We start from the raw sequence: 14399 nt of genomic DNA on the forward strand, positions 1-14399 counted from the left end.
TTGGGGGTACCAGGGGTGCAATCTGGGGTCCAGGGGTGGTATCTGGGGTCCCACACCTGCAAATTGTGGTACCAGGGGTTGATATGGGGCCCAGGGGAGCATTTTGGGGGTACCAGAGGTGGTATCTGGGGTCCCACAACTGCAATTTGTGGTACCAGGGGTTGATATGGGGCCCAGAGGAGCATTTTGGGGGTACCAGGGGTGGTATCTGGGGTCCAGGGGTGGTATTTGGGGTCCCACAACTGCAAATTGTGGCACCAGGGGTTGATCTGGGGCCCAGAGGAGCATTTTGGGGGTACCAGGGGTGGTATCTGGGGTCCCACAACTGCAATTTGTGGCACCAGGGGTTGATATGGGGCCCAGGGGAGCATTTTGGGGGTACCAGGGGTACAATCTGGGGTCCCACAACTGCAATTTGTGGTACCAGGGGTTGATATGGGGCCCAGGGCAGCATTTTGGGGGTACCAGGGGTGGTATCTGGGGTCCCACAACTGCAAATTGTGGTACCAGGTGTTGATATGGGGCCCAAGTGAGCATTTTGGGGGTACCAGGGGTGGTATCTGGGGTCCCACAACTGCAATTTGTGGTACCAGGGGTTGATATGGGGCCATGGGGAGCATTTTGGGGGTACCAGGGGTGGTATCTGGGGTCCCACAACTGCAAATTGTGGCACCAGGGGTTGATATGGGGCACAGGGGAGCATTTTGGGGGTACCAGGGGTGGTATCTGGGGTCCCACAACTGCAAATTGTGGTACCAGGGGTTGATATGGGGCCCAGGGGAGCATTTTGGGGATACCAGGGGTGCAATCTGGGGTCCCACAACTGCAAATTGTGGTACCAGGGGTTGTTATGGGGCCCAAGGGAGCATTTTGGGGGTACCAGAGGTGGTATCTGGGGTCCCACAACTGCAATTTGTGATACCAGGGGTTGATCTGGGGCCCAGAGGAGCATTTTGGGGATACCAGGGGTGCAATCTGGGGTCCAGGGGTGGTATCTGGGGTCCCACAACTGCAATTTGTGGTACCAGGGGTTGATATGGGGCCCAGGGGAGCATTTTGGGGGTACCAGAGGTGCTATCTGGGGTCCCACAATTACAAATTGTGGTACCAGGGGTTGATATGGGGCCCAGGGCAGCATTTTGGGGGTACCAGGGGTGGTATCTGGGGTCTCACAACTGCAAATTGTGGTACCAGGGGTTGATATGGGGCTCAGGGCAGCATTTTGGGGGTACCAGGGGTGGTATCTGGGGTCCCACAACTGCAATTTGTGGTACCAGGGGTTGATCTGGGGCCCAAGGGAGCATTTTGGGGGTACCAGGGGTGGTATCTGGGGTCCAGGGGTGGTATCTGGGGTCCCACAACTGCAAATTGTGGTACCAGGGGTTGATCTGGGGCCCAGGGGAGCATTTTGGGGATACCAGGGGTGCAATCTGGGGAGCTGTGGCTGCAATTAGAAGCATCAGGAACATTTGGAGGTACCAAGGGTTTTTATTTGGGGGTCCCACCTCTGCACTGTGGGGCCCAAGAGAGGATTTTAGGGTCCTGAGAATTCAATTTGGGGTCCAATGGAGCATTTTAGTCTATTTGGGGTGATATTTGGAGCTACTGCAGGTACAATTTGGGGTCCCAGGGTTTGATTTAGGGCCCAATGGTGCATTTTAGGGTACCAGAGGTGTGATTTGAGACTCAGGGCTGCAATTTACCCCCCCAAAACCACAACACCCCTACAACAAGACACCCCTAAACCACCCCCCCTCCCCTCCAGGGACTCACCAACACATCCAACTACTAAAAAAACCCATTATTATCACCAAAATCCAGGTACAGGGAGGGGGTTGTTCCTAGTTTTGAGGTTTTGGGGTACAAAAGGTGTTGGGCTGTGAGGTTTTGGGGTGTTGGGTTGGAATCCAGGGTGGGTTTTTGGGGGGGGGGGTCTCAGGTATCCTCACTCAGTCCAGCGGTGGCCGCAGTGGGGGGCGGTGCAGACGTAATAGAGTCTCATGGCATCCTGGGGAGGGGGTTTTGGGGGTCAAAGGAGGGGGGGAAAGGGGATGGTTGCAGTAAAAATGGGGTGTAGAGGGTATTTTGGGGGGGGTCTTGGAGGTTTTGGGGGGGTTCAGCTCACCTCAGCCCTGGCGCTGTGTGACTGGAAGAAGACGGCTTCCTTGTGGCCACACCTGGGGGGACAAGGGGGACATTGGGGATGGGGAGGGGGGGGTTGTGTCCTCACTGGGTCCCCAAATCTCTCAGGGGGGGGCCCATGACCCCCTAGAGGGGATCCCCATGTCGCTGGGGGGATCCCCCATGTCGCTGGGGGGATCCCCCACACGCCCATGGGGGGCCCAATGTACCCCAGGGTGTCCCTGATGGGGTCTTAATATCTCCTGGGGGGTCCCTGATGTCCCCAGGGTGTCCCCAGTGCTCCCATAAGGGGGTCCCTACATCCCCAGGGGGTCCCCATGACCCCCTACAGGGAACCCCCATGTCACTGGGGGGATCCCCCACACGCCCATGGGGGGCCCAATGTACCCCAGGGTGTCCCTGATGGGGTCTTAATATCTCCTGGGGGGTCCCTGATGTCCCCAGGGTGTCCCCAGTGCTCCCATAAGGGGGTCCCTACATCCCCAGGGGGTCCCCATGACCCCCTACAGGGAACCCCCATGTCACTGGGGGGATCCCACACACGCCCATGGGGGGCCCAATGTCCCTAGGGTGTCCCCATGGGGGTCCTCACATTCCCTGTGTGTCCCTGATGTCCCCAGGGTGTCCCCAGTACTCCCGTAAGGGGGTCCCTACATCCCCAGGGGGTTCCCATAACCCCCTAGAGGGAATCCCCATGTCACTGGGGGGATCCCCCACACGCCCATGGGGGGCCCAATGTCCCCAAGGTGTCCCCATGGGGGTCCTCACATTCCCAGGGTGTCCTTGATGTCCCCAGGGTGGGTCCTAATATCTCCTGGGGGGTCCCTGATGTCCCCAGGGTGTCCCCAGTGCTCCCATAAGGGGATCCCCACATCCCCAGGGGGTCCCCATGACCCCCTAGAGGGAATCCCCATGTCACTGGGGGGATCCCCCACACGCCCATGGGGGGCCCAATGTCCCCAAGGTGTCCCCATGGGGGTCCTCACATTCCCAGGGTGTCCCTGATGTCCCCAGGGTGGGTCCTAATATCTCCTGGGGGGTCCCTGATGTCCCCAGTGATCCCACAGGGGAGTCCCCACATCCCCAGGGGGTCCCCATGACCCCCTACAGGGAACCCCCATGTCACTGGGGGGATCCCCCACACGCCCATGGGGGGCCCAATGTCCCCAGGGTGTCCCCAAGGGGGTCCTCACATTCCCAGAGGGTCCCTGATGTCCCCACAGGGTCCCCAATGTCCCTGTTGGGGTCCTCACATCCCCAGGGGGTCCCCAATGTCCTCACAGGGTCCCCAATGTCCCTGTTGGGGTCCTCACATCCCCAGGGGGTCCCCAATGTCCCTTATGGGGTCCTCACATCCCCAGGGGGTCCCCAATGTCCCCACAGGGTCCCCAATGTCCCTGTTGGGGTCCTCACATCCCCAGGGGGTCCCCAATGTCCCCACAGGGTCCCCATGTCCCAGATACACCCCCCAGCAGTGTGCCCATGCCCCTGACACCCCCCTGGGGGGTCCCTGATGTCCCCAGGGTGTCCCCAGTGCTCCCATAAGGGGGTCCCCAAATCCCCAGGGGGTCCCCATGACCCCAGTCGCCCTACAGGGAATCCCCACACGCCCACAGGGGGCCCAGTGTCCCCAGGGGGTCCCCAATGTCCCCACAGGGTTCCCCATGTCCCTGTTGGGGTCCTCACATCCCCAGGGGGTCCCCAATGTCCCTTATGGGGTCCTCACATCCCCAGGGGGTCCCCAATGTCCCCACAGGGTCCCCAATGTCCCTGTTGGGGTCCTCACAACCCCAGGGGGTCCCTGATGTCCCCACAGGGTCCCCAATGTCCCTGTTGGGGTCCTTACATCCCCAGGGGGTCCCCAATGTCCCCAGAGGGTCCCCAATGTCCCTGTTGGGGTCCTCACATCCCCAGGGGGTCCCCAGTGTCCCTTATGGGGTCCTCACATCCCCAGGGGGTCCCCAGTGTCCCCAGAGGGTCCCCAATGTCCCTGTTGGGGTCCTCACATCCCCAGGGGGTCCCCAGTGTCCCTTATGGGGTCCTCACATCCCCTGGGGGTCCCCAATGTCCCCACAGGGTCCCCAATGTCCCTGTTGGGGTCCTCACATCCCCAGGGGGTCCCCAATGTCCCCACAGGGTCCCCAATGTCCCTGTTGGGGTCCTCACATCCCCAGGGGGTCCCCAATGTCCCCACAGGGTCCCCAATGTCCCTGTTGGGGTCCTCACATCCCCAGGGGGTCCCCAATGTCCCCACAGTGGAGGAGCAGGGGGTCCTCATGTCCCAGGTGGGTCTCCACATCCCCAGGGGGTCCCCAATGTCCCCGCAGGGTCCCCAATGTCCCCCTTGGGGTCCTCACATCCCCAGGGGGTCCCTGATGTCCCCACAGTGGGGGAGCAGGGCGTCCTCATGTCCCCAGGTGGGTCTCCACATCCCCAGGGGGTCCCCAATGTCCCCATGGGGGTCCCCATGTCCCAGATACACCCCCCAGCAGTGTGCCCATGCCCCTGACACCCCCCTGGGGGGTCCCTGATGTCCCCAGGGTGTCCCCAGTGCTCCCATAAGGGGGTCCCCACATCCCCAGGGGGTCCCCATGACCCCAGTCGCCCTACAGGGAATCCCCACACGCCCACGGGGGGGGCAGTGTCTTCAGGGGGTCCCCAATGTCCCCACAGGGTCCCCAATGTCCCCCTTGGGGTCCTCACATCCCCAGGGGGTCCCCAATGTACCTGTTGGGGTCCTCACATCCCCAGGGGGTCCCCTATGTCCCTGTTGGGGTCCTCACATCCCCAGGGGGTCCCTGATGTCCCCACAGCGGGGGAGCAAGGGGTCCTCATGGCCCAGGTGGGTCTCCACATCCCCAGGGGGTCCCCAATGTCCCCATGGGGGTCCCCATGTCCCAGATACACCCCCCAACAGTGTGCCCATGCCCCTGACACCCCCCTGGGGGGTCCCTGATGTCCCCAGGGTGTCCCCAGTGCTCCCATAAGGGGGTCCCCACATCCCCAGGGGGTCCCCATGACCCCAGTCGCCCTACAGGGAATCCCCACACGCCCACAGGGGGGGGCAGTGTCTTCAGGGGGTGCCCAATGTCCCCACAGGGTTCCCCATGTCCCTGTTGGGGTCCTCACATCCCCAGGGGGTCCCCAATGTCCCCACAGGGTCCCCAATGTCCCTGTTGGCATCCTCACATCCCCAGGGGGTCCCCAATGTCCCTGTTGGAGTCCTCACATCCCCAGGGGGTCCCCAGTGTCCCTACAGGGTCCCCAATGTCCCTTTTGGGGTCCTCACATCCCCAGGGGGTCCCCAATGTCCCTGTTGGGGTCCTCATATCCCCACAGGGTCCCCAATGTCCCCGTTGGGGTCCTCACATCCCCAGGGGGTCCCCAATGTCCCCGTTGGGGTCCTCACATCCCCAGGGGGTCCCTGATATCCCCACAGCAGGGGGAGCAGAGGGTCCTCATGTCCCAGGTGGGTCTCCACATCCCCAGGGGGTCCCCAATGTCCCCATGGGGGTCCCCATGTCCCAGATACACCCCCCAGCAGTGTGCCCATTGCCCCTGACACCCCCCTGGGGGGTCCCTGATGTCCCCAGGGTGTCCCCAGTGCTCCCATAAGGGGGTCCCCACATCCCCAGGGGGTCCCCATGACCCCAGTCGCCCTACAGGGAATCCCCACACGCCCACGGGGGGCCCAGTGTCCCCAGGGGGTCCCCAATGTCCCCACAGGGTCCCCATGTCCCTGTTGGGGTCCTCACATCCCCAGGGGGTCCCCAATGTCCCCACAGGGTCCCCAATGTCCCTGTTGGGGTCCTTACATCCCCAGGGGGTCCCCAATGTCCCCACAGGGTCCCTAATGTCCCTGTTGGGGTCCTCACATCCCATAGGGGTCCCCAATGTCCCTACAGGGTCCCCAATGTTTCCCTTGGGTCCTCACATCCCCAAGGGGTCCCCAATGTCCCCAGGGGGTCCCTAATGTCCCTGTTGGGGTCCTCACATCCCCAGGGGGTCCCCAATGTCCCCACAGGGTCCCCAATGTCCCCCTTGGGTCCTCACATCCCCAGGGGGTCCCCAATGTCCCCGTTGGGGTCCTCACAACCCCAGGGGGTCCCTGATATCCCCACAGCAGGGGGAGCAGAGGGTCCTCATGTCCCAGGTGGGTCTCCACATCCCCAGGGGGTCCCCAATGTCCCCACAGGGTCCCCAATGTCCCCCTTGGGTCCTCACATCCCCAGGGGGTCCCCAGGGGGTCCCCACAGGGTCCCCAATGTCCCCCTTGGGGTCCTCACATCCCCAGGGGATCCCCAATGTCCCCACAGGGTTCCCCATGTCCCTGTTGGGGTCCTCACATCCCCAGGGGGTCCCCAATGTCCCCAGAGGGTCCCCAATGTCCCTGTTGGGGTCCCCACATCCCCAGGGGGTCCCCATGACCCCAGTCGCCCTACAGGGAATCCCCACACGCCCACGGGGGGCCCAGTGTCCCCAGGGGGTCCCCAATGTCCCCACAGGGTTCCCCATGTCCCCGTTGGGGTCCTCACATCCCTAGGGGGTCCCCAATGTCCCCACAGGGTCCCCAATGTCCCTGTTGGGGTCCTCACATCCCCAGGGGGTCCCCAATGTCCCTGTTGGGGTCCTCACATCCCCTGGGGGTCCCCAATGTCCCCACAGGGTCCCCAATGTCCCCCTTGGGTCCTCACATCCCCAGGGGGTCCCCAATGTCCCCACAGGGTCCCCAATGTCCCTTATGGGGTCCTCACATCCCCAGGGGGTCCCCAATGTCCCTACAGGGTCCCCAATGTCCCTGTTGGGGTCCTCACAACCCCAGGGGGTCCCTGATGTCCCCATAGTGGGGGAGCAGAGGGTCCTCATGTCCCAGGTGGGTCTCCACATCCCCAGGGGGTCCCCAATGTCCCTGTTGGGGTCCTCACATCCCCAGGGGGTCCCCAATGTCCCTTTTGGGGTCCTCATATCCCCACAGGGTCCCCAATGTCCCCGTTGGGGTCCTCACATCCCCAGGGGGTCCCTGATATCCCCACAGCAGGGGGAGCAGAGGGTCCTCATGTCCCAGGTGGGTCTCCACATCCCCAGGGGGTCCCCAATGTCCCCATGGGGGTCCCCATGCCCCTGACACCCCCCTGGGGGGGTCCAGCTCACTTCTGGCAGGGGTGGTCCTCAGTGCGGGGCAGCGTGGGGTCCTGTGAGACATCAGCGATGATCTGGGTCAGCTCACTGCAAGGAGACAGCCCAGGAGGGTTAATTAGCCCTGTTAATTAGCCCCAGGTTATTAACAACCCCCTCCTTATCTACCCTTATTAATTACCCCACATTAATTGCCCTGCACTCACCTTTTCCTCCCACCTCCCCTCTTTCACCTCTCACCTGCCCCCCAACCTCTCACCTCCCCCCCCATTCCCCTCCCCCCAAACTATCCCTGTTAATTACCCTAATTGCCACCTTATTAATTAACTTATTAATGACTACCACTTCTTAATTACTTATCTTATTCATTCCCCTTTCCCTAAGGCAGGAGATGCTGGGATGGAGCTGCAGGAATCTGCTAAGGGATTCACTCTACCCACAAACTCATTTCCCTAATGAGCTTGTTTCCCTAATGAGCTCATTTCCCTAATGAGCTCATTTCCCTAATGAGCTCATTTCCCTAACGAACTTACTCCACTTCATGGGTGATCTTGTTGACATAGATGCAGCTGTTGTCAGCCTCTTGCTGGTAATCACAGTTACGACACTGAGAGGGGAAGAATGATGCTGACTGACTGGTCCCAGTATGGAACTGGGAAGGGTGGGACTGGTCCCAGTATGCTCCCAGCGCTGGTCCCAGTAGCAAAGGGCACTCACAGCGTAGAGAAGGATCCGGTTTTCCTTGTCTTCCTTGGGGTACAGCATGTTGTTGCTGGGGGTGGAGAGGGGGTGTTAAGAGTGGGGGGTGTTATGGGGGGGATGGGGGTGGGTTTGGGGGGGGGAAGGGGAACTGGGGGACCCCAGGGAAGACACAGGGAGGGGCCAGGAAGCCTCGGGGGCCTGGGATGGGCCTGGGGGGGTCCTGGGATGGGCCTGGGGGGAGCCCTGGGATGGGCCTGGGAGGGGGGGGCCCGGGATGGGCCTGGGGAGGGCCTGGGATGGGCCTGGAGGGGTCCCGGGATGGGCCTGGGGGGGCCCGGGATGGGCCTGGGGGGGTCCCGGGATGGGCCTCGGGGGTGTCCTGGGATGGGCCTGGATGGGGGGGGCCCAGGATGGGCCTGTGGGGGGTCCCGGGATGAGCCTGGGGAGAAGCCTGGGATGGGCCTGGGATGGGCCTGGGGGGGTCTTGGGATGGGCCTCGGGGGGGCCCAGGATGGGCCTTGGTAGGGGGCCGGGATGGGCCTGAGGGGGTCCCGGGATGGGCATGGGGGGGGGGGGCCCGGGATGGGCCTGGATGGGGGGTCCCGGGATGGGCCTGGGGGGGGGGGCCGGGATGGGCCTGGGGGGGGGCCCGGGATGGGCATGGGGAGGGGGGCCCGAGATGGGCCTGGGGGGGGCCCGGGATGGGCCTGGGGGGGGCCCGGGATGGGCCTGGGGAGATCCCGGGATGGGCCTGGGGGGGGGCCGGGATGGGCCTGCGGGGGGGCCCGGGATGGGCCTGGGGGGGGGGCCCGGGATGGGCCTGGGGGGGCCTGGGGGTCCCGGGATGGGCCTGGGGGGGGGGGCCCGGGATGGGCCTGGGGGGGGCCCGAGATGGGCCTGGGGGGGGCCCGGGATGATCCTGGGGAGATCCCGGGATAGGCCTGGGGGGGGGCCGGGATGGGCCTGGGGGGGGGGGGGGCCGGGATGGGCCTGGGGGGGGGCCGGGATGGGCCTGGGGGGGGCCTGGGATGGGCCTGGGGGGTCCCGGGATGGGCCTGGGGGGGGGGCCCGGGATGGGCCTGGGGGGGGGGCCCGGGATGGGCCTGGGGGGGGGGCCCGGGATGGGCCTGGATGGGGGGGCACGGGATGTTGCCTGGGGGGGGGGGGCCTGGGATGGGCCTGGGGGGGCCCGGAACGGGACTGGGGGGGTCCCGGGACGGGCCTGGGGGGTCCCGGGATGGGCCTGGGGGGGGGCGGGGATGCCTGAGCGGGCCAGGGGAAGGCCCGGTAGCCCTGGGAGGGGCTGAGAGGCCCCGAAAAGCCGCTGAGGACCCCGGGGAAGGTGGAGGGGGGACCGGGGGGGAGGAACCGGGGGCCGCCCGCGCCTCTCACCACTCCTGGCAGAACCGGATCCCCACGAAGCCCGGCTCGTACGTCCCGTCCGCCTCCATGGCGGCCCCGCGCATGCGCAGAGCGCACACAGCGCGCAGCCTCCCCTCTGGGGGCGGCACCGCGCATGCGCAGAGCGCACGTACAGAGCAGACTCCCCTCAGGGACGGCACTGCGCATGCGCAGAGCACATATAGGGCCCCATCCCTCAAGGGGCGGCCCCGCGCATGCGCAGAGCGCATATAAGGGCTCATTCCCTCAGGCGGCGGCCCCGCGCATGCGCAGACCGTACACACGGCGCCGCGCTCCCTCAGAGGGCGGCCCCGCGCATGCGCAGAGCGCATATAGGGGGCCTGTCTCTCAGAGGGCGGCCCCGCGCATGCGCAGAGACCACACACGGCGCTCCCCTCCCCTCAGGGGGCTGCCCCGCGCATGCGCAGAGCCCACACACCGCGCTCCCCTCCCCTCACAGGGCGGCCCCGCGCATGCGCAGAGCGCACACACGGCGCTCCCTCCCCTCAGGGGGCTGCCCCGCGCATGCGCAGAGCGCACACACCGCACTCCCCGCCCCTCAGGGGACGACCCCGCGCATGCGCAGAGCAAACCCCGCTTCCCTATCGCCACCCCCTTCCTCCCTCCCCATTGGCCAATCCCCCCTCGCAGGGTGGGCGCGTCCTCCTTCCCCATTGGTCCATTCCCAAGGCGGGAAGGGGCGGAGCTCGTCAGACTGGGCGGGCCGAAGGTTCCAGAAGCGGCGGCAGCGGCCGCACCATGAAGGCGGCGGCAGCGGCGGGGCCGGGCCCAGGCCCTGGAGAGGGGGGATTGGCCCCTCTGGGGCCGGTTCTTGGGGCTGGGACGGTGTCTTTGACCGTCAGCAGCAGCCTGAACGCCTTCCGGGCCTTCAAACGCTACAGCACCGCCCTGACCATCGCTGAGCTGAAGGTAGAGGCGCCTGAGAAGGCCCCGCCTGGGCCCTGGGCCTGGGCCTGGGCCTGGGTCTGGGCCTGGGCCTGGGCCTGGGTCTGGGCCTGGGTCTGGGCCTGGGCCTGGGTCTGGGCCTGGGTCTGGGCCTGGGTCTGGGTCTGGGTCTGGGTCTGGGTCTGAGCCTGGGCCTGGGCTTGGGCCTGGGTCTGAGCCTGGGCCTGGGCTTGGGCCCGGGTGGGGCCTTCCCAGACACCGGCCTGGGCCTGATCCGAGGCCCAGGCCGGTGTCTGGGAAAGCCCCACCCGGGCTGGTGTTTGTGTCTCCTCTGGGGATTCCTAATTTGGGGGGTGGGGTGTGGGGGGTGTTTCTCTCTCTCTTTTCCAGTGTAAATTGGAGCTGGTGGTCGGTAGCCCCGCCTCCTGTATGGAGCTGGAGCTCTACGGCCCGCAGGATGAGCTGTTGGGGCCGTTGGGGTGTGATGAGGCTTTGTTGGGGTCCTACCCGGTGGCTGATGGCTGCCGTGTGCATGTGGGTATCGTGTGTCCCTTCCCCTCCCTTCCCACCCCCCACCTCCCCTCCCCATCATAATGTCACCCCGGTTCTCCCCCCCTTTTTCCTGGGCTTTGCTGCCCTGACCACCCCCACCTTGTCATTTGGGAGGGGGTGAATGTGGCACCCCCATTCTGGGGTGTCCTGGTGTCCTGTGTCCTCTCCCCACACCCCCAGGGAGTCCCCTCCCCATCCCTGGGGTGTGTGGGTCCCGTGTCCCCCCCTCCCCACCCCTGTGTGTCCCCTGCCCCAATGTGTGTGTCCCCCCAACCCTCACCCCACCCCTGGTGTGTCCATGTCATCCCCCTCCCCACCCCCTGGTGTGTGTCCCGTGTCCCCCCCCCCCCACCCCCAGTGTGTGTCCCCTGTCGTCCCTGGTGTGTCCCCCCCTCTCCCCACCCCCCGGTGTGTCCATGTCATCCCCTGTCCTCACCCCCAGTGTGTATCCTGTGTCCCCCTCCCCCCCAGCTGTGTGTCTGTGTCCCCCTCCCCCCCAGCTGTGTGTCTGTGTCCCCCTCCCCCCCAGCTGTGTGTCTGTGTCCCCCTCCCCCCCCGCTGTGTGTCCCTGTGTCCCTCCCCACCCCCAGTGTGTCTGTGTCGTCCCCCTCCCCACCCCCAGTGTGTGTGTCCCATGTCCCCCTCCCCACCCCCAGTGTGTGTCATCTCATCCCCCCCCCCCCCGCCCCCCCAGTGTCCATCCACCTCCTCCACCCCCCAGTGTGTGTGTCCCTGTCCCCCACCCCCAGTGTGTCTGTGTCATCCCCCTCCCCACCCCCCGGTGTGTGTCCCTGTCCCCCCTCCCCAGCCCTGGTCTGTCCGTGTCATCCCCCCTCCTCGCCCCCAGTGTGTCCCGTGTCCCCCTCCCCACCCCCCGGTGCGTGTCCCGTGTCCCCCTCCCCACCCCCGGTGTGTGTGTCCCCTGCTCCCCTCCCCACCCCCGGTGTGTGTGTCCCCTGCTCCCCTCCCCACCCCTGGTGTGTGTCCCCTGTCCCCCATCCCCCTTGGTGTGTCCCCCCCTCTCCTCACCCCCTGGCGTGTCCCCCCACCACCCCCGGTGTCCACCCCCCTTCTCCACCCCCCAGTGTGTGTGTCCCGTGTCCCCCTCCCCACCCCCAGTGTGTGTCCCCATCCTGACCCACTCCCCACCCCCCTGGTGTGTGTCCCATGTCCCCCCCTCCCCAGCCCCAGTGTGTGTGTCCTGTGTCCCCCCCCCAGTGTGCGTCCCCCGCTGTGTCCCCATCCCCTCCCCATCCCTTGATATGTGTCGTGACCCCCCCTCCCCACCCCCCAGGTGTGTGTGTGTGTCCCTCCTCCCCCCCTGTGTGTGACCCCCACCCCCAGTGTGTGCTGTGTCCCCCCCTCCTCCCCCCCGTGTGTGTGTCCCCCTGGTGTGTCACCCCACCCCCGGTGTGTGTCACCCCCTCCCCACTCCTGGTGTGTGTCCCCAGTGTCCCCCCCAGTCCGTGTCCCCCCCCCCCAGTCCGTGTCCCCCCCCCCCAGTCCGTGTGTGTCCCCCCCCCCCAGTCCGTGTGTGTCCCCCCCCCCCAGTCCGTGTGTGTCCCCCCCCCCCAGTCCGTGTGTGTCCCCCCCCCCCAGTCCGTGTGTGTCCCCCCCCCCCAGTCCGTGTGTGTCCCCCCCCCCAGTCCGTGTCCCCCCCCCCCCCCCCCCAGTCCGTGTCGTCCCCCCCCCCCCACCAGTCCGTGTGTCGTCCTCCCACCAGTCCGTGTGTCGTCCCCCCACCCCGTCTGTGTGTGTCCCCCCAGTGTCCCCAGTCTGTGTGTGTCCCCCCCCAGTCTGTGTGTCCCCAGTGTCCCCTCCACCCTGGTGTCCCCCCAGTGTGTGTCCCTCCAGTGTGTGTGTCCCCGGTGTCCCCCCCAGCCCGGTGTCCCCCCAGTGTCCCCTCCACCCCTGTGTCCCCCCAGTCTGTGTCCCCCCAGTGTCCCCCCAGCCCAGTGCCCCCCAGTAACCGGGTGCCGCAGGTGATCGACCGGAGCGGCGCGCGGATCGGGGAGTACGAGGACGTCACCCGGGTGGAGAAATACGAGATGAGCGACAGCGACTACGAGAGGAGACCAGGTGACAGGGGGGACAGCCCCTCCCCCCCCCCACAGCCCCCTCCCCTCCCCTGGGTCACAGCCCCTCCCCCACCACCACAGCCCCCTCCCCTCCCCCTGGGTCACACCCCCCCTGGGTCTCAGCCCTCCCTCTCCCCCTGGGTCACACCCCTCTCCCCTCCCCCTGGCTCACACCTCCCCTGGGTCTCAGCTCTCCCCCTGGGTCACAACCCTCTCCTCTCCCCCTGGGTCTCAGCCCTCCCCCTGGGTCACAACCCCCTCCTCTCCCCCTGGGTCTCAGCCCTCCCCCTGGGTCACAACCCCCTCCTCTCCCCCTGGGTCTCAGCCATCCCCCTGGGTTATACCCCCCTCCTCTGCCCCTGCGTCTCACCCCCCCTGGGTCACACCCTCTCCCCTCCCCCCTGGGTCACACCCTCTCCCCTCCCCCTGGGTCACACCCTCTCCCCTCCCCCTGGGTCACACCCCCTCCCCGTCCCTGGGTCTCACCCCTCCCCCTGGGTCTCCCCCCTCCCCTCTCCTTCCCCCTGGGTCTCCCCCCTCCCCTCTCCTTCCCCCTGGGTCTCACCCCCCTCCCCTCCCCCTCCCCCTGAGTCTCCCCTCTCCCCACCCCCTGGGTCTCACCCCTCCCCTCCCCCTCCCCCTGAGTCTCACCCCTCCCCTCCCCCTGGGTCTCATCCTCCTCCCCTCCCCCTGGGTCTCATCCTCCTCCCCTCCCCCCTGTCTCCCCACCTCCCCCTCCCCTAACCCCTCTCCCTCCCTCCCCTCAGAGTCGGTGCGCTCGTTCCTGCGCCAGCGGGGCTGGGGCCGCTACGACGCGGAGCTGCGGCGCGCGGCGGCGGAGGAGCAGCAGCAGCGCGGGGCGCGGGAGGCGGCGCTGGCGGCCGCCCTGCCCCTGGGCACCCGCTGCCGCGTGCGGGTGCCGGGGCAGCCCCACCGCTTGGGCACCGTCATGTACGTGGGTAGGTGGCCGGACACACAGGGTGGGGGGCAGGCACCTCACCCCCCAGGGACACGGCCCTCCCTCCCCAGCCCCCTTCTCCACACCCATCCCCTCCCTCTCCATCCCCCTTTTCCCCCCCATCCCTCCATCCCCCTTCTCCACCCCCTTCCCCTCCCCCTCCATCCCCCTTCTCCACCCCCTTCCCCTCCCTCCCCAGCCCCCTTCTCCACACCCATGCCCCTCCCACCCCTCCATCTCCCTTCTCCACCCCCTTCCCCTCCCTCCCCAGCCCCCTTCTCCACACCCATCCCCTCCCACCCCTCCATTTCCCTTCTCCACCCCCTTCCCCTCCCTCTCCATTTCCCTTCTCCACCCCCTTCCCCTCCCTCTCCATTTCCCTTCTCCACCCCATTCCCCTCACCCCCTACTCCTCCATCCCCCCACACCACTCTATACCCCTTCTCCACCCCTATCCCCTCCACCCTCCTTTCCCCCCACCCCTCCACCCTCCTTTCCCCCCACCCCTCCATCCCCCTTTCCCC

The 14399-nt window shown here is 66.4% G+C and overlaps 2 protein-coding genes across 2 annotated transcripts; one reads left to right on the forward strand and one right to left on the reverse strand.

Annotated features, from left to right (window-relative positions):
• Nucleotides 1–1933: 1933 nt before the first annotated feature.
• On the reverse strand, nucleotides 1934–9446 carry POLR2I (RNA polymerase II subunit I; the record flags this gene model as incomplete). The annotated part of the gene is made up of 6 exons (XM_084277100.1): nucleotides 1934–2008; nucleotides 2126–2177; nucleotides 7294–7368; nucleotides 7812–7885; nucleotides 7996–8050; nucleotides 9373–9446. 6 exons carry the CDS (start codon nucleotides 9444–9446, stop codon nucleotides 1946–1948), a joined length of 393 nt encoding a protein of 130 aa, XP_084133226.1. The 3' UTR covers nucleotides 1934–1945.
• Nucleotides 9447–10110: 664 nt separating this feature from the next.
• On the forward strand, nucleotides 10111–13876 carry TBCB (tubulin folding cofactor B; the record flags this gene model as incomplete). Its single annotated transcript, XM_084277105.1, has 4 exons — nucleotides 10111–10311; nucleotides 10678–10821; nucleotides 12822–12918; nucleotides 13685–13876. Coding segments are annotated over exons 1-4 (604 nt in total), but the record flags the coding sequence as incomplete, so codon positions are not given.
• Nucleotides 13877–14399: the final 523 nt, after the last annotated feature.

This window comes from Gallinula chloropus (assembly GCF_964237585.1).
Source record: "Gallinula chloropus genome assembly, chromosome: 30".
Lineage (NCBI taxonomy): Eukaryota > Metazoa > Chordata > Aves > Gruiformes > Rallidae > Gallinula > Gallinula chloropus.